The sequence below is a fragment of the Cynocephalus volans genome, chromosome 8, assembly GCF_027409185.1.
Source record: "Cynocephalus volans isolate mCynVol1 chromosome 8, mCynVol1.pri, whole genome shotgun sequence".
NCBI classification, from domain to species: domain Eukaryota; kingdom Metazoa; phylum Chordata; class Mammalia; order Dermoptera; family Cynocephalidae; genus Cynocephalus; species Cynocephalus volans.
The window spans coordinates 16,220,933-16,247,292 of NC_084467.1; the positions used below are offsets into that span (position 1 = coordinate 16,220,933).

General features: G+C 35.0%; 1 protein-coding gene across 10 annotated transcripts in view; it reads right to left on the reverse strand.

Moving 5' to 3' along the window:
- EIF4G3 (eukaryotic translation initiation factor 4 gamma 3) overlaps window positions 1-26,360 on the reverse strand; it is a 311,414-nt gene that overhangs the window by 86,314 nt on the left and 198,740 nt on the right. For all 10 annotated transcript variants that reach the window (XM_063105198.1, XM_063105197.1, XM_063105193.1 and 7 more), the window contains 2 exons: window positions 5,631-5,719; window positions 705-951 (listed from right to left, as the gene is read on the reverse strand). In XM_063105198.1, the coding sequence (XP_062961268.1) occupies window positions 705-951; window positions 5,631-5,719 (336 nt within the window). The remainder of the gene's footprint in view (window positions 1-704; window positions 952-5,630; window positions 5,720-26,360) is intronic.

The window sequence follows — 26,360 nt, forward strand, 5'->3', positions numbered from 1 at the left end:
CTATACAAAATCTTATTGTATAACAAAAACAAGTCATAATTTTTTTCTTTTAATTAACAAAACTCTTGACAAAATCAGGCCTAACAACACTTCATGATAGCAGACTGGACCCTCCATATATTAGCAGTTCCTAATGTACAGGTTACAGATCCACTTACAGACAATTCTGCAGATGTTTTCCAAAAAATCCTTATTATCTTATTATAGTTATTAAAAGGTAACAGCTTATTGGGATGTAAATTTTTAACAGCCCTTCCCCCAAATTGCAGGTGCTCAAGAACTCAGTTGTACTGTTTTCAACTAATTTATACAGCAGTTCAGTTCTTCAGAGTGATTTCTGTAAACAAACTGCATTCAAGGCTTGTGAAATGATGAGCACCATTATCTCAAGGAATACGATCCTATCTGTAATATCCCTTTCAATTAAAATGAATAAAAGTAAATTTCTCTTATCGAATTCCAACAGCCTGGCACTGACTGATTCCCAACGCCAGTAAAAGCGGAATACCAGCATCGCATACCCCCATTTTCACTAACAAAGAACTCTCTGGACTTGCTAGCCAATAACTAATGCCTGTTGATTTAATCCACAAATATTACATTGTGATGAGTCTCTGGATGGAAGGAGAAAACATTTCTCTAAGGTTGCAGTGAAATAAAGGGGAGAAGGAAAGAGGTACACAGGAAGGCAGGGATAAACTTACCTGGTTTAAATGGGAAGGTAACCCCATCACCAGAACTATCTGTGGAGCCTGAATTAGCATCTATTCCTTCACCTTCAGAAACACTCTCAGCACCATTACGTACTGGCTCAGCTTCTTCTCCATTTTCTTCCATAGCTTTCACTTTTTTTAGGTCAGAGGGATCTCTTTCAGGATGAAACCCTTGGCTAATTTTATCCTGTTCAGATTCAAGTACATTGTCAACCAAAAGTTCCTCTTCGGCTTTAAGCTAAAGCATAAATGAACACAGAGACATATTCATGTATGTAAATACACATAAAGACCTACACCCTTCAAAAAACGCATCACTCAAGAATGTGTATAGCATACAGTATTGGAATGGTAAATTATTGAAAACCACATTTTTCTCATTTCAGCACCTGGGATTAAGGCAGACAATTCAAATGGCTACTGAAATTCTTCAACATGAGACTAATGAAATTCAAATGTACCAAAGGTAGGAATGGAAAAAACTGTTACTCTTTGGAACCTCATGGACATGAAAGACTCCCACTCAGAAATCTGAAACAAGCACTCCTATCCTTGCCACTAAAGCTTGTTATATATAAAAAGAAACACTAGAGGGCTTTTTTTTTTTTTGCTGTCCTCTGGCTGCAAAATGGAGAGTTGCGGAATAGTTTAATGTATCTTAAGTTCTATAAAGCTGGTCATCTTCCATTTTACCAGGAGGACCCTTACTAGTTAAAATCAATTTTGTTACTGGTTCTTAGACTTCTCTGAGGCTGTGACCTTATACATACATATAGAAAAATCATACCATATATAGAAATATGTTCAAAACATATCTCCCTAGGAAAAAATCTGGGTTCTGGAATATCACACCTATTTTTAAAAGGCAAAATAGAATTAAATTATCCAATTATTTTTTGAATAATTAAATATTTTTTATTATTTTTGACGACCTTGGTGTCAGATATCAAACAAAAATGGCTTTCTAAGGGCCTCAAGAACCACGAAAACTCCTTAAGGCAAAGTTCTCCATGAACTTTAAGTCTCTTTTTCATGACGGGTAAGTACTCTGAGAACAATCTTCTGGAATAGCATTCAGAGAGAAGAGGCATTCCCATTCAAAAATTCACACTAGAATAGGAGACAAAAATCAATGCTGATTCAACAGAGGATTATGTAAAAGAGTTTCATACATATCAGGAAGTGGTTCACCGCAATTTATTTGTGAAATTATCTTTTCTAAAAATAACTTCAGTGGTAAATCCTACCTACTTATATAAAAGTAGTATTATAACAGATACAATACTAGTTTTCTTCTACCATATTCAGATCATGGAGAAAAATATTAAATTTTAAAATGTTAACAACAGAAACAGATGGTTTTTAGGCCCTGATTCTACAATGGAAATAAAAATTTCCTTCAAATATACTAACACACACACACCCTCCTCCCCTCGCCTCCCCGCAACTACACCATGGGAAGAGACAGTGTATAGAAACCATCAAAAGAAACACAGGCATAAAATTCCAAGAAAATAAAGTCAAAAAATAATTTCTTTTTATAAAACATGGCGGGTTGTAGGCATTTTTTAAACTTTGAGAAAAACAGATCTACCAATTTGAGTCATAAATCATCAGCCCCACTTATTAAAATTTCATCTTCTACTATCATCTAAATTAATTCATGGTGACCTTGTAATACCATCTTATAATTAAATACAGAACATCAAGAAGATCTTTTATAATTTGGAACATGAATATATAAACGATACCTAAACTTACTAAGAAAGAAGATGATATATTATAGTCGTACGATTATACAGAATTCTTATATTAGATCTTATAAAATGTGAAAAAAAATGCTATTTCAGAGAAGAAAATATGTTGGATCCTCTTCTTTGTACTTAAATCAATAATAGACAACCTACTGCATAGAAACAGAAGCTGTATTACTTGGAAATTCAAATTCTAACTGGAAAAAGAAGAATAAAGAAATTTGTTCCATGAACAACAAACCATAATGCAGAGAACACTGAATTACTAAGTGTCTGAGGCACATTATTATGAGAAATATTTCAAGGGAATCCACAAAAATTGCTGAATTAAATGATGATGATGATTTTCTCTTTCAGGAGGACAAAACCCTACTCAATTGTCTAACAGTTCCTAAATTGTTTACTCAGAAAACTAGAGTTGAAGAAAAAGAGCACTTCATTGGCTAGATGGTCAAAAGTGAGCCTTTTAGGGCTTTTTAGCTAAATTGGTTAGAGCGTAGCCTTGTAACACCGAGGTCAAGGATTTGGATCCCGGGCCGAGCCCGTGGCGCACTTGGGAGAGTGCGGCGCTGGGACCGCGGCGACGCTCCCACCGCGGGTTCGGATCCCATATGGGAATGGCCGGTGCACTCACTGGCTGAGTGCCGGTCACAAAAAAGACAAAAAAAAGGATTTGGATCCCCTTACCAGCTAGCCATCAAAACAGAACAAAAATAACAATAAAAAGTGAACCTTTTAATTGGAACTTGTTGAAAGAAGAAAAACTGCCTGCTTAATACTGTGAGTTTTAAAAGTGTTAGAAAGTCAAAACTGACAACTAAATAATAATTGATAAAATGTCCTAATATTTTTAAACAAATTGTAAGATGCCTTGATCAGCAATTTTAAGATGATTCAAACTTCATGTTACTTTTCTAGGCTATGAATTTAAAGAATTTCATAAAATATTTATAATGATTTAACAACCCAACATATAACCCAAAATAGGCTGATACCTGAAATACATTATTTTAGGGCTGAGAAAATAACCTAAGGAAAGGAGAGCTTAAAGAGCAGAAATGAAGACAACAGCATCTAACATTTACTAAACTACTCTAACATACACTCAATTTTAGGAAAGACAAGGCAATAGGATTTCTGCAAGAAGTCTGTGTGCAAATGACCACATACTTTTTTTATTTCAAACTATAAGGGTAAGAAAAAAGTGACTAATTCAAAATAAGTCAAAACAGTTCTCATGTTTGAAGAATAACAAGCTAAAGCAGGTTTATAGCACCTATGGCTCCTGGGCCATTTCTGGCTTACTACCCGTGTTTGTACAGTATGCAACGGAAGGATGGTTTTCACATGTGTAATGGTTAAAAAAAATTGGAAAAATATTTCATGACAAATGAATTCAAATTTCAGTGCCCATGAATAAAGTTTTACTGGAATATAGCCAAGCTTCATTCAATTACACAGTCTATAGTTGCTTTTCGGCTACAGTGGCAGAGTTGAGGAATTTTGACAGGGATCATATAGCCTGCAAGGCCTAAAATATTTACTATCTGGATCTTTACCAAAAAAAAGTTGCTGAACCCCTGAGCTAAAGAATAGAATGATTTTTTTTTTTCCAATTGTATTTATATTTATGTTTGTGGGGTACAGTGTGTGGTTTCAATACATGCACATACTGCACAACGATTTGCTTAGGGTACATAGCAGAGTTTTGTCCCACTAGTACACCACTTCTTCTCCCCTCCCCTATTCCCCAGCCTGTACACAATACAAAAAAAGTGGTTCTCAGATTCCACATATGGGTGAGATCATGCAGCAGAATGAATATTTGAAGGGAAGGGAGTACTGACCTATTCATCTAATATTCAATAATGCCTAGAAACCTAGCCATAGGTCAAAGAAACATGAAGTATAACAGAGGAAAATGAATTAAAAAACCAGCTGAATCTGAACAGAAATTAGTTTATAAAGCTCTTTCAGCCATACCAGGAATGTATGCAATTCCCCTGTCTCTGGAAGGTTTTTATTCTCTGTAAGAGCAACATTTTCTTGTTCAGCTGCAAGAGGAGAACAGCAATTACTTGCACCTTGTAACTTACTGCCAATTTTTACCCCCTGATAACCACAATGAAATCACATCCATTCACCATTTCAGTGTTTGCTAGGGGACTAACTGTGACATCAACAGAGCATCATGTAAGATGACAGGACAGGGGAAGTAGTAAAGGGGTACTGTTAGCTGCTTGAAGAGGGTAAGAATTAGAACTAGGTAGAAAAGCTTTACGAAGTAAATGAATTTAAAATTACCTTAAAATAACTTTTACATTTTAATAGTATCATTTTAAGCCTTTAATAAAAATTATTTTAATAAAGTGGATATAAGAATGGTTAAAGAAGAATAAAGCTACATAGATTGTTTATACTACCTTCATTTATAAGCTTCAGTATATAACATGAAAGATGCTGAGATGACAGCTTAGGAAATTGTTAGAGCAATCCTTAGGAATGAATTTGCCTTGTCGTGAAGACTTCACATCGTCTCTTGTGCTTGGTATGTTTTAACCTACAGCAAAATCTGACATGGCTTATTTTAAGAAAGAAAAACCATATGAAGAAAAGTTATGTTACTGGGATGCAGTTAAAAGATGGCAGATTCGGGCCGGCCCATGGCTCACTCAGGAGAGCGTGGTGCTGACAACACCAAGTCAAGGGTTAAGATCCCCTTATCGGTCATCTTTAAAAAAAAAAAAAAAAAAAAAAAAAAGATGGCAGATTCAAAATGAATTTCCCTAAAATGAACTGGAGGATTTCTACCACCACTGCTGACAGGTATTTTTAAAAACCTTCCATTTTTGTTTGCAAGATTAGTCAGTTTAATAACAAGAACAAAAAAAATTCAATTAGGGGAGGGGGAGAGTTAACCAAAAGTCTGCTATTTTAGAAGAGGTATTTTGAAAGAAAGAATTCAAAAGTAAGCTAAACATATTAATAAAAATTGTTTTAAAATTCTACTATAAATGAACTTTAAAGAATTAGTCTCTCAGCTTGATATATCAAGTTGTGCTGAGAAAACAGTATCTCAAGAAAAGAGGTATAAACTGATACCTGTCTTATGAAGTGTCACCACTGCTCTGAAGATGAGCTAAAGAAATTTGTTGCCCCTTACCTCCAATTCTGCCTCTAACACCTCTTCAGTGGTTCGGGTCCGATCTTTTGGTTTCTTCCACGTCTTTGGTGCAGTTATAGATGTTTGAGCTGAAATACAAGATCAGGCTTACTACTTGCCACTGCGAAGCCATGCAGAGAAATACTAGGTCTAAATAATACCTGTATTCAAATTTAGCAGGAAAAAAGATGACTTCACCTATACCAAGGAGACAGTTGGATGATCAAGTGAACAATTGTGTAGTTATAGCCCAGAGGTTACAATGGCAAATAAATATCTTAGGCACAAACTTACAGCTTTCCAACAAGTGGCCGAGGTTCCTCCTATATAATGGTTAGGACATACCTAGGCATGTAATTTAGCATGTGGTGATTATCTACACAAGAACACTGGCTTGTGAGCCAATTCTAGACTATGTCTACTTCTATTAACCAACAGTGGAATCTTAAGCAAGTTATAAAAAATACTCTATAAATCTTCTTTGTTACATACACCTCAAAGCAATTTTTCTCTACCCTTCCCCTTAAGAGACCATAATGAACAAGAAATGTGGCCTGTAAGGTAAACTGTGTTCTCAAAGTACAGAAACTATGGGTGGCTTTAAATTTGCTATCGTCTCACAGCCGTCTATTAAATATGTATATTCTGTAGTTGTCTCTTATTTTTTTATGGATCTTCTGATTTGATATAAGCAGTCTGTTTTATATGCATTTTCCAACATATTTGTGATGTTAACTCTGCTTCCATAGCAGAATGCTTTTAAGAGTTATGAAGTTTAAAGAATCTGTACATTTTATTTTAAATTTTACTTTATTTCGCATTTGTATGAATTCAGCTCTAAATTCTATTCTGATTCTTTGGTATTAGATATAAACTCAGGAGTAGTTTCTTATAAATAACAAAAGCCAAAGTAAGATGTAGATAAACTTTTCAAAAATATATCAAATATACCCAACACAAAAACATTAAATAAAACCACACAACGCATTTCTTCTATGAGTAAAATAATACATTTAACACTTTTTTTTTTCTTCCTAAAGCTACTTATCCAACAGAAATTGTTACTAACCTTGTTCAAGTGGCTATATAAAATCTTGATTTTTTTTTTTTTTTTTGGCAACTGGCCAGTATGGGGAGAAATCCAAACCCTTGACCTTGGTGTTGTAACACCATGTTCTAATCAACCAAGCTAACCGGCCAGCCCATAAAATCTTGATTTAAAGCAGTAATTCACAAAAAGAGGTGGAAAGAAAGAGAACACACCTCTTTAGGAGATGTGTTTTAAAAACTGAACACAGATTACACCTAGTGTCTAGCGAGACTGAGATACACATCCTCTCTCCTACCATTACTGATGAGGAGGTGCAGTAAAATTTAGATGTGCTGGGAATGGGGCAGAGGAGACAGGGATGGAGGGAGAGAAGCATAGAGGATAGGAAGGTGGGATGGAAGAAAGAAAAAAAGAAACAAACAAACACACTGATTCCCTGATTTACAGGCCAATTAATACCAAATCAACTAGAATCAACTTAAAAGTCAAGATCCTGTGTCAGATTTGTTCTCTTCAAGTCCATTCATTGCACAGGGAGGACACTCAAATTTGCTGACTTAACAAATAATAACAGCTCTATGTTAAAGAGGTATTACCGACATTGCCAAGGCAAAGACAAATAGTTTCCTCCTTGTCTCGCATTAAACCACCACAGGACAAGTGACAATCTCTGCATGGGATTTCTAATAACCTGGATTTAGAGATGCTTAAAGAAGCCTCTCTCCCATAAGAATTCTTAAAGGTACATTTAGTTTCTACTACTTTGAAACATGAAATAAGTAAATACAAACAAAAAAGCAATATTGATTTCAAAATTTTTGCAAATTTTTATATTACTGGAAGAAAAAAAGTTTGTTTTCCTTCAGAGTTTTTTTGTTTTTCCAAGCAGCTGGCCAATACGGGGACCCGAACCCTTGACCTAGGTGTTATAACTGAGCTCTAGAAAACTGAGCTAACTGGCCAGCCCCAGAGCTCTTCTTATGAAATGACTAATGTACAAATTTGGAAAAATATCGGGGACAGAGACATGTTTAATCATTGAATTTTAGGAAGATTCTCTCTGCAGAAGTTTTAGAATTTAGATAAAGGACTCCACCAAGTTAGAAATATTCCCATTTTCAACTCCCGCTCCATGTATGGAATACAGACCATTGTGCCATATCAAAATTGCTGTTAACAGGTATAAAGCACAGTGCAGTTACATTTTTCTGATATCTGTAAGATGTCTGATAAATCATCCCCATAATCAGAAGAGCCCCTTGTCTTTCATTTACATTTTATACAGATTCTACTGAAGTCAAATTGCTACTCCTCCAAATTAAGAACCTAGGAGATAACCACTTTCTTCAACAGGGCTAGGACTAATGTAAAAGATTAAAAAATTTGGGCTGACCCCATGGCTCACTCGGGAGAGTGCGGTGCTGGGAGTGCAGGAGTGCCGAGGCCACAGGTTCGGATCCTATATAGGGACGGCCCGCGCTCACTGGCTGAGCGCGGTGTGGGCAACACCAAGCCAAGGGTTACTGATCCCCTTACCAGTTACAAAAAAAAAATTTGCTGGTTTTTATTAAACCCATGGGTGTTTTTAACAATAGTTTTTGCTGAAGCCTGAAGCAGTTAGAATACTGAGAAATACTTTTATGTAAAATGGTGGATCTTACAGGGACAGAAGAGTCAAGAGTAGTTAAGACACAGGGATATAATGTATCCTAAGGAACTACTCTATGTAAAAACATCATAAAGAATATGCACTCTTTACTTTTCTTTGCAGAAATATCATTCTAGAGAAGCTCCAAATAGTAAAGTCGTGAATTTTAGTCTAAAATTCTGACACTGAGATATGTCAGCAATGTTAGTACAAGAATGATAAACATTACTCCTATCACTGGCATAATCTCCCCTTATCTAGATTATTTAATGTATTTTTTTCTAATTATACAAAGTAAGATGTGGACGTTTAAGAACACTTATAAAGTACAGACAGATATAAAGTTGAAAAAACCATCTTATCTCTGAGATATTGTGAATATTTTGGTCTATCTTCTTTCTAGCATTTAAAAAGCAGAATTACGTGTGTATCTTATATTTAGTTTTATAACTCTTTTTTTTTCACAGAACTTCAAACAAGAATTTAAACCTTTATAGTTTTGGTCCTCCAGTAGGAACTATTCTAACAAATCAACTCTGTTAAAATCCCTATATATTCAATTTGCTGAATTTTGATTAAGCTGTTAAAAGGTCATGATTAGTATTTTGAAAAAGGATAATTTGAAAGCAATCAATTCATAAGGGAGAGAATTAAAGTTAAAAAAGATATAATAGGCAATGAAGAACTACACAAAGGCTAAACGTACATGTTTTTAAAAAGTCCACATTAAGATGAAGTTAAACTGGTTAAGTTTCACATCTACTGACAAGGACCAAGTCATAGCACAGAGCAAGGATTTGGCCTCAGGCTGAGATTAAATTAGAATTTTAGAAAAGGTTAGGGTTAGGTTAAGGTTCAAAAATGGAAAAGGGCAAAATACAAAATTATACCTACCTACACTACATTTCTAACCATGTAAAATATTTATGTAAAGCCTAGAAGGAAACAAAGTCTAATGCTAATAACTGAAGACTACTTATTTGAATAATGTGTAGCTTTTCTGTCTTTCACTATAACAATAATTTTAAATTGGTAAAAATATAAAAGTAAAGCTTTTTAGGTTGATTTCATTCATTGTTTCAAATTTCTTTTTATCTTGTGGAAGCGTTTTGTTTTAGATTTTAGGACAATCTGTTCTTCATGAAAATATTATTGGAATACATTCTTAAAACTGTTAGATTTAGTGGGAACATCATAATTTTGCATATGGTTTTGATCTCTGGAGGATCTAGAGAACTCATGTAGCTCTTAGAGAGTATTAACTTTGTGCTGAAAAAAACTTCATCATTCCACAGAGGTGGTTTTTTTTGGGGGGGCACCTGGCCACATAAGTTAAAAGAATCTGAAAGAGATGATGACATATGACAGGTAAACTTTTAATCCTAAGGTATTCTACTAGCCATGCAACATAAATATAAAAGCAACTTTTAATAAAGATTCCATGTCGGTAAACTTAATATTGCTTCTCCTTACTAGATTATTTCTTTATTTCTTCACTAATCAGGCAGGCACCCAAGTAAGTTGTTACGGCTTTAAAATTTTTTTTCAATTTTCCCTTGTGCAAAAGGAAAGAGATCTTTTCCTCTCTCTCTCCCCCTTTTCTTAGATCTCTGGATGGAGAAAACTTGTAGTCGCAAATCCTTCCTCTGTCCCTTAGATATATAAGTAAGACTTTGTAAAAGCTAAAGAAGCCTCTTAGTATTACAACTCAGGAATGTTTTTTAAGAGCCTGGGAGCCATCTCTTTCAAATATAAATATCAATGAAGACAGAGCCCTGTCTCCCTCTCATCATGGGAGTTTCACCTAGACACCTGCATCTGTTTGTCATAAAAATATGAGAAGTTTTATTTTTCATTTGAATAAAGGCAATTAACTAACACAGATGCCACTCAAATTACCAGGAGAATTTAGAATGAACTAGATATAGCAAATGGTGCTGGTCAAGTCCTGTTAAATGAGGATAAGTTACCATTATATTAAGAATATGTAATGAATATATGTAACATGTAATGAATTATACCTGTCTGGCTATATATTATAAAAGAGTGAGATTTCCTTCAGTCTGCAATATCATTAGTGGGTTGCCTGTGAGGGTCACTGCAGTTTTATTAATGATTTTTCAATAATCAAACTATTTTCTTTCATTTCTACATTTGTGGAGAAAATTTTCTGGGTTGGCAGGAGACTTTTTTTTTTACCCAGCAATTTGGTAACAAGAATGGGATGGACTGCAAGTGACTGAATTGAGCAGGCTGGCAGAAGATCTTGTGGTCACATAATACCCAGGTAAGAGACCCTGAATTATAAAAGGTCTCCCTTATAGCTCTCCATTCTTTTGGAATACAAATGAACTCCCTAGTTCCAAGATTTGAAATCACTGTGTCCAGAGTCTGGATCTCTGGCTTGAAGTGACCCAAAAGTTAAGATGAGCCATGAAGACTTATTGTACAGACGTTTCACTACTGGTGAGAAGGGCCCAAGTGCATCATCACAGGGTTATACATAAACAGTGTAGAATGTTCCAGCAATGGAACTTCAGTGAGAATTCTCCCCCTTAACACCTTTGTTTAACTCCTTTTCATTCATTCCTGACATTTTTTCACATCTTTGTTTTTTTCTCCTGGCTTTGAGATCCTACAAGTTGGAAATTAATCATTTTGATTACATCATATTCAAGAACTCTGTCCCTCTAATTAGAATTTCTACAGGCTATGGATCTTATTCTGTGCCCCCCCCCCCATTCCTTCATGGATCTTCATGGGAATCTAGGAGACTGAGGCAGCACAAAGAAGAAACCCAGGTGAAAGAAGGAAAAGTCTTAAAAGAAACACTACAGAGTTAAGTCTACCATTGTTTTTCCAGCATCTTCTCAGGGCTTGCTATTTGAAACTCATATTGGCTTGGTAAGTATGCTTCCCATTATATACTAAAAATAAGTTTTCTGCTCTATGACTGCTTCACAAGACGTGAGCTAGTCTCCTCAAGGCCTAGCACTGGTGACAAAAAAGTAAGTATAATAAATTGAGTAGTCTAGACTTAAATTCTATCAAGAAGAGATTTCTGTAACACAATTTAAAATTTTTTACCTCCACCTTTATTTTAACATTAAACATCATCAAAGTAAGAGTCAAATCTAGGTTTATTAATTTTATTGATATTCTCAATAACTACTTTTTGGTTTTATAATTTTTTTTCCTGTTTTCCTGTTTATTTCATTTATTTCCTAGCTTAATTATTTCCCTTCTACTTCCTCTGGATTTAATTTGCTGTTCTTTTAATATTTTTAGGTGGAAGTTCAGGTCAATAATTTGAGAATTTTTTTTCTTTTCTAATATAGGCAGTTAGTGGTATAAATTTCTATCTAAGTTCTGTTTTAGCAGCGTGGTAGGCAGAATAATGGACCACCAAAGATGTCCATGTCTCAGTCGCTATCCCCTATGAATATGTAACCTTATGGCAAAAGTGACTTTGCAGATGTGATAAAATTAAGGATATTGAGATGGGGAGACTATTACCCTGGATTAACCAGGTGGATTCAATGTAATCAAAAGGGTCCTTACAGGTAAAAGAAGGAGGTAGGACAATCACAGCGATCTAAAGATGCTATACTGTTAGCTCTGAAGATGTAAGAAGGGGCCCAACCCAAGAAATGCAAGCAGCCTCTAAAACATGGAAAAGGGAAGGGAACAGATTCTCTTATAGAGATTTCAGAGGAAACAAAAGACCTGTTGATACCTCAATTTTAGCCCAGGGAAACCCGTTTTGAACTTCTAACCTCCAAAACTGTAAGATAACAAGTCTGTGTTGTTTTTAAGCCACTAAGTTTGCGGTGATTTATTACAACAAGCAATAGGAAATGAATACAAGGAAACATCCCACAAATTTTGATATGTTGGGTTTTCATTTTCTTTCAGTTCAAAATACTACATACTTTCACTTTTGGTTTCTTCTTTGACCTTCGAGTCATTTAGAAGTATGTTATTTAGTTTCCAAATATTTGGGGGATTTTCCAGAGGTATTTTTCTTATTGATTTCCAGCATAACTGCGTTGTGATCAGAGAACATACTTGCTTTGCCTTGAATCTTTTTATGAAATTATTAAGATCTGTTTTATGAATCACAACATGGTACATCTTGGTAAACCTGCCATGTGCACTTGAAAAAAATGTCTATCTGCTGTTCAAGTGTCTAGTATTAATTAGGTCAAGACTGTGTTATTCAAGGCTTCTATGTTCTTACTAGTTTTCCATTTTCTGGCTCTAATTCTGTGTTTTCCAGTTATTTCAATTCCTTGCCTCTGCTTTTTGAACATAGGAAATACAGTTATAGTAACCATACTTAATAACTACTTAATGATTTTATCTACTAACTCTTTTGGGGTGTGGGGGGCTGGCTGGTACAGGGATCCACACTCTTGACCTTGGTGTTATCAGCACTCTAACCAAGTGAGCTAACTGGCTAGCCCTCTGCTAATTCTAACAACTGTGTCAATTGTGAGTCAGTTTCAACTGATTTAATTTCTCTTCATAATGGGTCATATTTTTTCCATGTCTTCAATGGTGAATTCTACCAAATGCTTAAGGAAGAAATACCAATTCTACACATTCTTGTCTAGAATACTGAAGAGGAAGGGAATACTTACTAACATCCTCTCATCCTATGCGGTGAGCATTACCCAGGTACCCAAACATGATAATTACCAGAAAACTACAGGCCAATATCATTTATGAATTTAGATGCAACAATAAAAAGAAAAAAAGTAAACAGAATTTTAGTAAGTAAAATTCAGTAATACATAAAAAGAAAAATACATCTAATGAAGTTTTATCCCAGGAAAGCAATTGGTTTAACAGTCAAATAGCAAACAATATCAAACAAGTAATTAATGAACAACCAAAAACATATGATTGTCTCAACAGATGCATGAAAACCATTTGGCAAAATCCAATACATATTCCTGACTAAAATAAAAAAATCTCTCAGCAAACTAGGAATAAAAAAGAAATTCTTCAACTGGACAAATGAAAAGCCCACAGCTAACATCATTCTTAATGGTGAAAGCCTGAATGCTTTCTCCTGGAGATCAAGAACGTCTACTTTCACAGCTTCTATTTAACATTGTACTGGATGTTCTAGCTAATGAAATAAGAAAAAGAGGTGCATCCAGTTAGAAATGAAGTAAAACTATACTTGTTCACAGATTACATGATTATCCATGTAGAAAATCCAAAGGAATCTCTGCAAAAAAGCTAATAAAACTTGCAAGTAAACTTAGCGTGGTTGCAGGATATGAGACTGATATACAAAAGTCTACTGTATATTGTATTTCCATATACCAGTCACAAACAAAAATTGAAATTAAAAATACTATTTACAACAGCATCAAAAGATATGAATTTGACAAAAAGTATGAGATCTGCACACCAGAAATTTTAAGACATTGCTGAGAGAATTTAAAAAGACTTAAATAAATGGTGAAATACCACATTCATGGGTCAGAAGACTCAATTTTGTAAGATGTTGTCAATTCTATGGATTCAAACTCAGTGCCAACCAAATCAAATTCTAACAGACTTTGTGTAGAAAAAAACTGATTCTAAAATTAATCTAGGGCTGGCCAGTTAGTTCAGTTGGTTAGAGTTCAGTGTTACAACACCAAGGTCCAGGGTTTGGATCCCTGCACTGGTCAGCCACCAAAAAATAAATAAATGAAGTGAAATAAAATTAATCTAGAAAAGCAAAGGAACTAGAATGGCCAAAACAACTTTGAAAAAGAGTAAATTAGAGGACTTAGTACTATCTGATTTCAAGGTTTATTACAAAGCTTCACCCATCATGATTATGCAGTACTGGCATCAAAAACTGGTAAAAGGCCATGAAGAACAATTACATCGTATAATTACATTGTATAGTGTACTGTTGAATACACTAACTATCCTGATTTGAGCATTACATATTGCACACAGATAACGATATTTAACTCTGTATCCCACAGCTATGTACAATCAACTACTTTCAATTAAAAAAAAAAAAAAAGACGCCTAGATCAATGGAAAAAGAAGAGAATCCACAAATACACCTTTGTATGCACATACAATGTATTTTTGGAAAAGTGCAAAGGAAATTCACCAGTGAAAGGACAGCCCGAAATTTTCATACATAGCTGGTAGAAACATAAAATGGCACAAGTACTTTGGCAAATGACATGTCGTTTCTTAAAAAATTAAATATATACTGACATATAACCTAACCATTCCACTCACAGGTATTTTTTTTTTTTTTTTTTTTTGTCTTTTTCGTGACCAGCACTCAGCCAGTGAGCGCACTGGCCATTCCTATATGGGATCCGAACCCGCGGCGGGAGCGTTGCCGCGCTCCCAGCGCAGCACTCTACCAAGTGTGCCACGGGCTCGGCCCCACTCACAGGTATTTATCCAAGAGAAATGACAGCATATGTCCCTACAAACACTCGTACACAAATGTTCACAGCAACTTTATTTTAGTGCCAAACTGGAAACAACCAAAATGTCCATCCATAGGTGAACAAATAAACTGTGGTACATCCATACTCAGCAATTTCTAATAAGCTACTAACATACCCAACAAGATGGATGAGTCTACTAAGTGAAAGAAGCCAGACAAAACAGAGTTTATGCTTTCATTTATGTAACATTCTAAAAAATACAAAGTGATCTATAGTGACAGCAGATCAGTGCTTGCCTGGAGATGGGGGAGAAGATAATGTAGGAGGGAGGAATTTATAAACAGTCATAAAAAGGCTTTTGAATAGCACGTATAGTATTTTTCCATTTATAAAAAGAAACATGTATCTGTATATCCAAGTAGTGAGATTCCAAGCGCTTTTTTCCTTCCTCCTAATTTTTGTTGCTTTTTATATTTAATTTTCTTCTTGTTTTAAATGACAAAAGTTTCAGTTGAAATATGTATCAAAGAAATATCTCTCTCTTCCAGCTACCCAATTCTACTCACTTGAGATGAACCTTGACTAAGCAGGTTAATAGTCTTTAGTATATAGTCTCTTATACCCTTATGGCTCATACAAATAATCAAAATCAAATACACAAGTTTATTTTAAATAGAAAAATGGGATCATACTACACAGGTTATTTTGCAACATGCTTTATTTTCACTTAATCCCTCCTGGTCATTAAGCAGCTCTATTTTATATCAGCTGCACAGTACTTCAAATTATGCATGCCATACCATATCTTTACAAAGACCTTATATTTTTTTACTGTTTTTCTTGCCACAGAAACACTTTAAAATAATATATCCTTCTCTACTGGTACTTGTATTTCCAAAACTAGTCAAAAAAGGTACACATACACACAGGCTTATTTATTTTCATAGATATTGTCAGACTTAGTTCCAAAAGGTTAAAGAAATTCACACTCCTATCACTAATATGTGAGTGCTGGATTTCCTCCATGCTCACCAGTACTTGATATATTTGACAAACTAACAGCTAAAAAGTGGTATTTCTACATCCACTGATAAGGGTGGAAATATTTTCCTATTTTTACTGGCTTATTTGTTCTTTCTTTTCTGTGAATTTCCTATATATCATAAAGTAAATTAAAGAGAAGACAGCATCTTAAAAATGCTTACAATCTAGCATTTCTGCTCAGCAGGTAGGCTGCCATTTTACTCTAGCTATGGGTTTTGAGAATCACAAAGAATGAATATGAAAAAATTCCTCCTTTAGAGAAGAAAATCACAATGTTATTTTCTATTGTGATGACTGGGATATTCTTCTAGAGATACCAAAGTCAGAATGTTATTCTCTATTGTGATGACTTCAGTTAGTCCTCTGGAGATAAATTCCATTTTACTGCACAAATAAAATTAATAAATATTTGTCATTTAGCTGAAAAATAAAGTCTTAATTAATAGCATACCATTTCAATAAGATAATACAATGATTAATTAAAATTCACTGCTTTTTAAAAATAGCATATTTCAAGTAAAAAATTCCTATGTTTTCAAGTAAACTTTGAATACAAAAATTTTATTTACATTCTTATTTTTTGTTAGTGCAAAGAAATAGCTTATTAATAGGTGAACATTATAACACAAAAGTCTGTAAAAAGGGCAACAAAATACTACCCAAACTGAAAATAAATTAACACATCATGGCTGGTGACTGGAAAAAAGAGAATTAAATAACAGAGTATGTGAGGCTTATTTTCTATTTTTAGGGAGAAAGAAATGTGATTCCTATTCCCAAGAACATGAAGTTAGGAAGACTAACTTGGTGGGGGGGGGAATCTTGCATGATACCACTACACCAGCGGCGCTGGCTAGGAAGACTAACTTGGAAGTTAGGAAGTCTTTCTTGGATAAATCTACCTTGTAACAGAAACTGACAGAATTCTAAGAAAAAGAGGCTTAAAAATTCTAGCAATTTACATGGTAGACTCTCAAACTGATCAGAAATTAGCTGATCATCATTCAATTCTTTGTTTAATCTCCTGTTCTGACCAAAACTTGACCAAGATTTTGAGGGTTTTTTTCCCCCAGTAACCTCAAAGTCCTTTTCTACAGCTGAAGATTTAAAGACAGAACAAATGTTTATACTTTCTGGTTCTTTAGACTTTTACACTCTCTTTGCTCATTCCCTGGAATGCTACTTTAGAATAAGCAGTGGCACAGGTTTCCTGATAGTAAATCCATGAATCATCCATTTAGAGAAAACAAAAGTCCCAATATTATTTTCGAAACATTTCCTGTTAAAATATATTTCAATAAGTCTGCCTCACCTGCCTAGGAATACAAAGTGGAGTGGGGAAAGGGGGATGGAGAGGGAGGTCAGGGGTAATTGGGGGGATAAGTGGGTGGGGGACACAGAGTATAATCACAATTTGTGGTAATGGGCACGCTGCCAGTATGGATCTAGCCATCACATCTTAGGCATGAGTGGTGACAGTCTTCTTTGTACCCCATGAATATTAACAACCGATAAAAAAAAAAATTGAGGGCCGGCCCCGTGGCTCACTTGCCAGGCCGCGGATTCAGATCCTATACAGGGATGGCTGGTGCACTCACTGGCTGAGCATGGTGCAGACCACACTGTGCCGAGGGTTGCAATCCCCTTACCGGTCCCCCCCCCCAAAAAATTGATATTTTGTGGTGCTCCAGAAAAAATTTCATGTCTTTCAGGGAGGGAAAAAGAAGGAAAAAAAAAAAAGTCTGCCTCTCTTTTGTTCCTCCAAACATACTATCTGTCTCATTCAAAGAGATATAATTATTTTATGTAATAGATATGTTTATTAAAATGTGGGGCCGGCCAGTTAGCTCAGTTGGTTAGAGTGTGGTGTTATAACACTAAGGTCAAGAGTTCAGATCCCTGTACCAGCTAGCCACCAAAAAAAAAAAAAAGTATGTTCTTCATATTTGAGTGAATAAGAATACTTCATATTGGGTGAATATTTGGGTGTTAAAAATAAATTATGTGATTAGATCATTTATAGGAAAATTGTTAATCCATATGATATCCTAAATGCATCAGATTTATAAAGAGAAAACAATCTCCTAATTTTTCCACTGATCAACTACCCTATTTTGTGCAGAGAACAATGCTATATGTTGTTTTTTGTAAATGAAATGCAAAGGCCAAAAAATAGCCAATATAATTTTGATGTTGAATAAAAAGTTAGTGGACTTGTAAGATATTACAAAACTAAGGTAATTGTGCTATTGGCACAAGATTAGACAAAGAGAATACAAGTAGCTCAATGGAAACCATCAATATAGGTAGAATATGAAGAGGTATACCAGCTCAACAGTATTTCATTATATAAGCTGACCTCAGTCTCTGAACATGCTGAAAGAACAGCTTCGGGCTCCAAACCGTGATTCTGAGGTCATGGATGATGCCATGTGAGATACACGCAACACAGACTGGACACCAGCCCTCAATTTATAACAGGATATGAGCTGATGATTACACAGTCATATACGCTTAGCTAGAAGAGTATTGCTGGATCCAAGTTTTTGTCATCACAGTCCGGCTTCTGATATTTCCAGGCGAGAAAATAATGCTTCCTTAAGTATGTAGCCTACAAGCCCCCGATTGGCTTGATGTTTGGTCTTTGCTCTAGAATGGAATGGACAACAGAAGAAAATGAACACCTGCTTCTACTCCTCTCTTAATGTTTCACGTCTGTGTGCATTCTGCCTGGCCATTTGCCTGTGTTTTTGTTCTCATTCCCTCCAGAAATCCCCAGGATTTCATCCGGCCATGGGGATGAGAGTTTCTTGATTTCACTATTCTTTCTCCAAATCTGTGGTGCTTTTATCTGCTCAGGCAACACAGTTTCTCTCAGAATAGCAAATGACAACTTTATCACAAATTCAATAGTCTTTTTTTTCACCATTACACTGAAATGTATTGCAGCATTTGGTACTGTCTTATATAAATTCTTCTTCAGTCTTCTCTCACCCCAAATTCCTATCAATCACCAAGTCCTGCTGTTGTTTCCGTATCTTCTTTTGGAATCTCAGGACTCCTGTTTCAAGTATCAACTTCTCTTGACAGAACGCTTATTTTTTGATAATGTTTCAAATACTGAAAATCTGAAGATTCTGAAGTGAATTCACTTGCATGAGAAGAAAACCACAACTAGCCTCACGATCTACCTCTTTAATCGACACATTTCTCTGGTCTCTGAGGCATATCAAAGTTAGAAATTTAGCTTCCACATTTTGGTCAACATTAGGCCCATTTCCTCCTCTACAGTGCTAAAAATTTTACCACCAGCCCGTTTACTGTGCCCTTACTACTCTATACAATCAAAGATTTGGATATAAGTTAAGAGTATATTATTGGAGTTTGAGCCCTTTGAGAGGAAAGACTATCTTACTGTCCCTCCTCTAATAATACAATGCCTGGCCCATAGTGGATGCTCACTGAAGATCTGTTAATGAATACATGACCTGCAATCAAAATCGATAACAATCTTTCTCTTTATGTTAGGTAGGTACTATTATATGATCTCCATTTCAGAAATGAAGAAACTAAAGTACAGAGAGGTTAACTAAATTGCCCCAATCCAGAGAATTTAAAGGTTGGAGCTGAAATTTAAACACAGATGCAATTTCTTTGTTCTTGGTGGCTAACCCGTATGGGGATCCAAACCCTTGACCTTGGTGTTATGGGCACCACACTCTAGCCAACTGAGCTAAATGGCCAAACCTACAGATGTAATTTCAAAACCCTTCTTTCCAACACAATATCCTGCCTCTCAACTTTACTTTGTTCCTGCAATTTCTCGTCTGAATTCCAACTTCCTTTTATCTTGGTTATCTTTTGTTTTTGTAGCAGGAGGGAATATGCAGTTTAGCAAGGGAGGGTTAGTGGGAAGAATGTAGTTTGTTAGTTTTCCCCTATGCCTTCGTGTGTCAAGTCTTAGGAAAATAAAATGGTAAGGTACCTTTGTTCCAAAATCTCAGCGGAGGTCAATCCATTTCACTGCTCTTTCTGCACCCTTTTAGGCATTTTTGCATTTTAATAAACACTATTATGCCACTTCTACCATTATCAAAATAGACTGCAATTTAATTCAAGGTAAGTCTAGTACAGATGCAGAAATGTCAATCACTACAGCACAAATATATAATTTATTTAGAGAAGAGACTGCAACACAAGTAGTTACCATTCCATTACTCAATGTTTTTCATCTCTAAATAAAATGCTACAGCTCACTGCCTTGAATATGTAAACCTGGATAGAAAAAAGAAAACCTCCCACCTGATCATCAGTTACTCGACATTACCAGTGGTTTGCAAAGACCAGAGGAGTTACCTGTAATCTCAATCTGAGAGAAGCATTCAAGTAATAAAACACACCCTAACAGGGGCAATCGCTTACTCCCTCATCTCATTGCCTTATCCACTCTGGTATTCAGACATCTGCCTCTCTATAAAATCATCAAGTTCCCAGTGGAAAGAAACTTTGCCTTAGTCATTTTTGTGATCCTAGTGGTCAGAAGAGGGTCTGTCACGTGTAGGGAAAAATTAACTTTGTCGGAGCAAATCAAATCAATCTATTCATAAATTTGATTCTGGATTTTCCACCAAAAATAGTTAAGCCCTGTTTTATCACATTCTCTCTTGGCACATTATAAAAACCCATGGTTAGGCCATCTATATTTGTTGGTTTTCCATGACAGTTCCCAATTTGAATATTCTTCCCTAACATGTCCCAAAATATGGATCATAATAGAAAATAAAAAAGTTCTAATTTGTTTTAATGTAACTTTACAGAAATCTAGAGCCTATTATTGAACTCTGAAGAAGAAAATGTCAGTATTTATTCCAACTTTAGTTGCTCAAATGTTTGTTAAATTGAAAGGTACTGAATCTTAAATCTAAAAAAAATGAAAAATTCCTGCCCTCTACTTTTTATAAAAAATTGACCTGATGCAAATGGTATTAAGAATTTACACAAAAAATAAATTTCTGAGAAGAGAAATACTGCATATTCTCACTTGAAAATGGGGAAGGAAGGAAGGAAGGAAGACAAAAAAATAGTAAGTTGAACTTTCAGGAGAGAGAATTGTAGTTACAAGATGCAGGAAAGGGGGGAGGAGAGATAGTGAGAGGTTGGTTAACAGGAAAAATAAGTTCTATGGGCGTACAGTCAAGCTAGGCATCTATAATTAACAATAATTTACTACATGTTATCAAATGGCTAGAAGGGAGGAAACCAAAGGTCCTCATCACAAATGATTAATTTTTGTAATGATGAATATGCTAATTACCCTAATTTGATCATCACACATTATATACATGTATTGGTACTCAGCTCTGTACCCCACAAATATGTATAATTGATACATTTCACTAACAAAAGAAAAAGAAGTGAATTTCCGAGGAATACTTCCATTCTTCCTATTCATATTACTGAAGAATAATATTTGATGTAAGTAATAAACAAGGCACTGCAGGACTTCAAGAATATTAGAAATCATTCAAAACAGACTGTAGGTATATTCTGAAATTTTATAATCTATGTTTCATATATGAGATAATTTATTATGAGAGTATTATTGTTTGAATTAGAACCAAGAAACATAACTGCAAAATTTAAAATTAAACTTGTGTTTGCTTGTAATTATAACAAAAGTAGTTCTCATTTATGAATAAAAGCATTTCAGAACAAAAGAGGAAAAAGTTAAAGTCTTCTTTTCCACATCTTGTTCCTAGGTCTCTTGTCCCAAAGAAACCATTATTATTTCTTGCTTAACCTCTGAAAATAGTGTATATGTAAGCATATGTGTGTATTATATGAGGGTACTTTAAAAAGTTCATGGAAAAATGAAACTGATAGATAATACAAATCTTTGCATGAACTTTTTGAAATATTCTTGTATGTATGAATGTGTACAAAGCCTTTATTTTCATAGTATACATGCTGTTTTGCACCTTGGAATGGTTTTAAAATTAGAGTAGCATCCAACATATACAGGAAAGCCATACTATTAGGGGCTATAACATGACTTACAATGTGATTTATACAATTTATGAAACATCTGTGTGCAATATCATATTTAAAAGGGAGTTTCTCCCTATATGACCAGATATACTGATTTAAATATCTTAAATGTCACTCAAATCTTGTTTAAATTCTAAGTTAAAAAAAATCATAAATAACATTTTGACAGTTGTGGGACTCAGTATCTGTTGAATAAATGGCAACTATTAATGGTGGTATTATGTTACAAAAGCCACAACACAGGGCTGGCTGGTTAGCTTGGTTGGTTAGAGGATGGCATTGTAACACCAGCCACCCCCGAAAACAGATTAGATAGATAGATAGATAGATAGATAGATAGATAGATAGATAGATAGATAGATAGATAGACAGACAGACAGATAGATAAATAGACAAATAAATAAATAATAAAAATAAAAGTAGATTACAAAAGCCATAATACAGTAGTCTTCATCTATCTGCGGTGGACACTTGAAATCACGGGTAGTATTAAACCCTATATCTACTGTTTTTTCCTATACATACATACCTATGATAAAGTTTAATTTATAAGACACAGCAAGATATTAACAACAATAAATAATAATAAAATAAAACAAGTATAATAATATAATATACTGTAAAAAAGTTATATGAATGCATTCTCTCTCTCTCAAAATATCTTATTGCATGTAATGTTTTCAGACCATGGTTGACTTCAGGTAACTGAAACTGTGGAAAGAGAAATCATGTATAAGTGGCGGACCTACAGTAGTTTTTGGATGCAATCAAGATCTCACCAAATAGTGAATGAGGTAACATGAATAATGACTTCTATTTTAATTCTTTATGTAAAATAGGTGCACTAGGTACTGAAGTGCCACCTGTGTTACATGCATGCTTTCTGGGATCAACAGAAACTCAGGGAGAAGTATCAACTAATGGACTGAGGATGATAGATTCTGTGCTTTTTGCTGTCTCTTTTTAGTTATTCAGGGCAAGTACATTTGACTTTGAACCCCCATCATTATCTACCTGTTTATCCAACTGTTCACTTATGTAAATATTATATTCATCTCTATTATAAAAAGGATATCTTACTTCAGCAAGAATTATTTTAAATGGTTTTAAATTTTGATTGCTGAAGTCTTAAAATTTGTTTACAGGATATATAGTTTAATTTGAAAGGCAATATAGAGATGTGGTATGAGCATGGGCCATGAGTTTGAATTCTGGCTCTGCCACTTACTAACTATATAACCTTCAGCAAGTTTCATCTCCTCTGTGCCTCAGTCTCCTCTTCTGTAAAATATTAGGGTTGTTGTGAGGGTTAAAGAAGTTAATACCACAGTGCATGATAAATAGAAAGCATTTACTCAATAACAGCTATATTATTAAAAAGGACAAATTTTTCCTATCAGAGTGGTGATTTTAAACACACCTGGATTTGTTATTGTCAGATACCCTAAAAAACCAAAATGAAACAAACAAAAACTACAAAAAACAAGAACAAATCAACAACAACACCAACCTATTCATTTGCTTAAATGAGTAAGCAAACATTTAATAAAAGCTCTGTAGGGGTAATTAAAAAAATCATAGCTTCACTAAACTTAAAGAAGATATAAGGGAGCTGGAGAGGAAATATATACTTATCAATTTCACAAAAATGGAATTCTGTGAAGACAGTCATATTGAAAACATGACATTTTGAGCAGGTTTTGAATGTGGTCTAGGTTGAGAAGATAGCGTCAAGGCAACAATGTAGGAATTAACACCTATCAAAATGGGTGTAGGAGACTGGTTAAAAAAAAAAAAAAAAAGCTAGGTCAAGATAACAGCAGAGGGCCTTGGAGGTTAATCTTAGACCCTGGATCTTCTATCCTTAAAACAACAACTGTCTATGGATCTTGGACAGATACATGGCATCCAGAAGCAATATTTTCTCTGGAAGACTTTTCTGAGAGACGTGCTCTGAAAATATTTTTCAAGAGAAGTCTGAAAGCAATAAATGCAGTAGTTGAGATATAAGGTAATGAGTCTGTGAAATGAATTACAAAGGAAAGGGGATTGAACAGATGGATGGATAAATGAATGCATAGCAGAAAAGACAAGAAAGGCTCAGAAGGGTTCTGGGTAGCAGTTGCAGAAGGACTTTAGAGAGGGTGGCTCAACTGAGGCAAAAATGTACAAGGACAAAGTTACATACAAAGGAAATGCAGAATTATCATTTCTAAAACACAGATCCCTTACATGTTTTGACCAGAAGTAATCATCCTGCTTTCCTAGACCACATGGGTGTTCCACATTTGTGACATCAAACAATGCCTCTAGAATGGTTGCTACAGGTGGTATATTCAATACCTAGCAGAGAACAGCCTCTCAAACTCAGGTAAGATGTAACTACTAGTAAAATAGAATAAAAGTAATACATAGTTAGGGCATAAAACTGAGAGGGTATAATTTTTGGCTATATTCTAAAACTTCTGTGCTCTTGTACTGTTGATTATTGTGTTCTTATTGAAACCTAGTTCCTGAATTTCTAAGCTGTAACTTCGCTAACCAGATCCTTACATAGATTCTGATGGCACAAGCACATCACATTCACATTTTTTTTAAAAAATTTTATTTTGTCGATATACATTGTAGCTGATTAATGCTCCCCATCACCAAAACCTCCCTCCCTTCTCCCTCCCCCCCAACAATGTCCTTTCTGTTTGTTTGTTGTATCAACTTCAAATAATTGTGGTTGTTATATCTTCTTCCCCACCCCCGATTTGTGTGTGTGTGTGTGTGTGAATTTATATATTAATTTTTACCTCCCTCCAATAAGTGAGAACATGTGGTATTTCTCTTTCTGTGCCTGACTTGTTTCACTTAATATAATTCTCCCAAGGTCCATCCATGTTGTTGCAAATGGCAGTATTTCATTCGTTTTTATAGCTGAGTAGTATTCCATTGTGTAGATGTACCACATTTTCCGTATCCACTCATCTGATGATGGACATTTGGGCTGGTTCCAACTCTTGGCTATTGTAAAGAGTGCTGCGATGAACATTGGGGAACAGGTATACCTTCGACTTGATGATTTCCATTCCTCTGGGTATATTCCCAACAGTGGGATGGCTGGGTCGTATGGTAGATCTATTTGCAATTGTTTAAGGAACCTCCATACCATTTTCCATAGAGGCTGCACCATTTTGCAGTCCCACCAACAATGTATGAGAGTTCCTTTTTCTCTGCAGCCTCGCCAGCATTTATCGTTCATAGTCTTTTGGATTTTAGCCATCCTAACTGGGGTTAGATGGTATCTCAATGTGGTTTTGATTTGCATTTCCCGGATGCTGAGTGATGTTGAGCATTTTTTCATATGTCTGTTGGCTATTTGGATATCTTCCTTAGAGAAATGCCTACTTAGCTCTTTTGCCCATTTTTTAATTGGGTTGCTTGTTTTCTTCTTGTAAAGTTGTTTGAGTTCCTTATATATTCTGGATATTAATCCTTTGTCAGATGTATATTTTGCAAATATTTTCTCCCACTCTGTTGGTTGTCTTTTAACTCTTTTAATTGTTTCTTTTGCTGTGCAGAAGCTTTTTAGTTTGATATAATCCCATTTGTTTATTTTTCCTTTGGTTGCCCGTGCTTTTGGGGTCGTATTCATGAAGTCTGTGCCCAGTCCTATTTCCTGAAGTGTTTCCCCTATGTTTTCTTTAAGAAGTTTTATTGTCTCAGGGTGTATATTTAAATCCTTAATCCATTTTGAGTTGATTTTAGTATACGGTGAGAGGTATGGATCTAGTTTCATTCTCCTGCATATCGATATCCAGTTATCCCAGCACCACTTGCTGAAGAGGCAATCCCTTCCCCAGTGAATAGGCTTGGTGCCTTTGTCAAAGATCAGATGGCAGTAAGTGTGTGGGTTGATTTCTGGATTCTCTATTCTATTCCATTGGTCAGTGTGTCTGTTTTTATGCCAGTACCATACTGTTTTGGTTATTATAGCTTTGTAGTATAGCTTAAAGTCAGGTAGTGTTATGCCTCCAGCTTTATTTTTTTTGCTGAGCATTGCTTTGGCTATTCGTGGTCTTTTATTGTTCCATATAAATGTCTGAATAGTTTTTTCCATTTCTGAGAAAAATGTCTTTGGAATTTTGATGGGGATTGCATTGAATTTGTATATCACTTTGGGTAGTATGGACATTTTCACTATGTTGATTCTTCCAATCCAAGAGCATGGAATATCTTTCCATCTTCTTGTATCCTCTCTAATTTCTCTCAGCAGTGGTTTGTAGTTCTCATTATAGAGATTTTTCACCTCCTTGGTTAACTCAATTCCTAAGTATTTTATCTTTTTGGTGGCTATTGTAAATGGGCAGGCTTTCTTGATTTCTCCTTCTGCATGTTCACTATTGGAGAAAAGAAATGCTACTGATTTTTGTGTGTTGATTTTGTATCCTGCTACTGTGCTGAAATCCTTTATCAACTCCAAGAGTTTTTTTGTAGAGGCTTTAGGCTGTTCGATATATAGGATCATG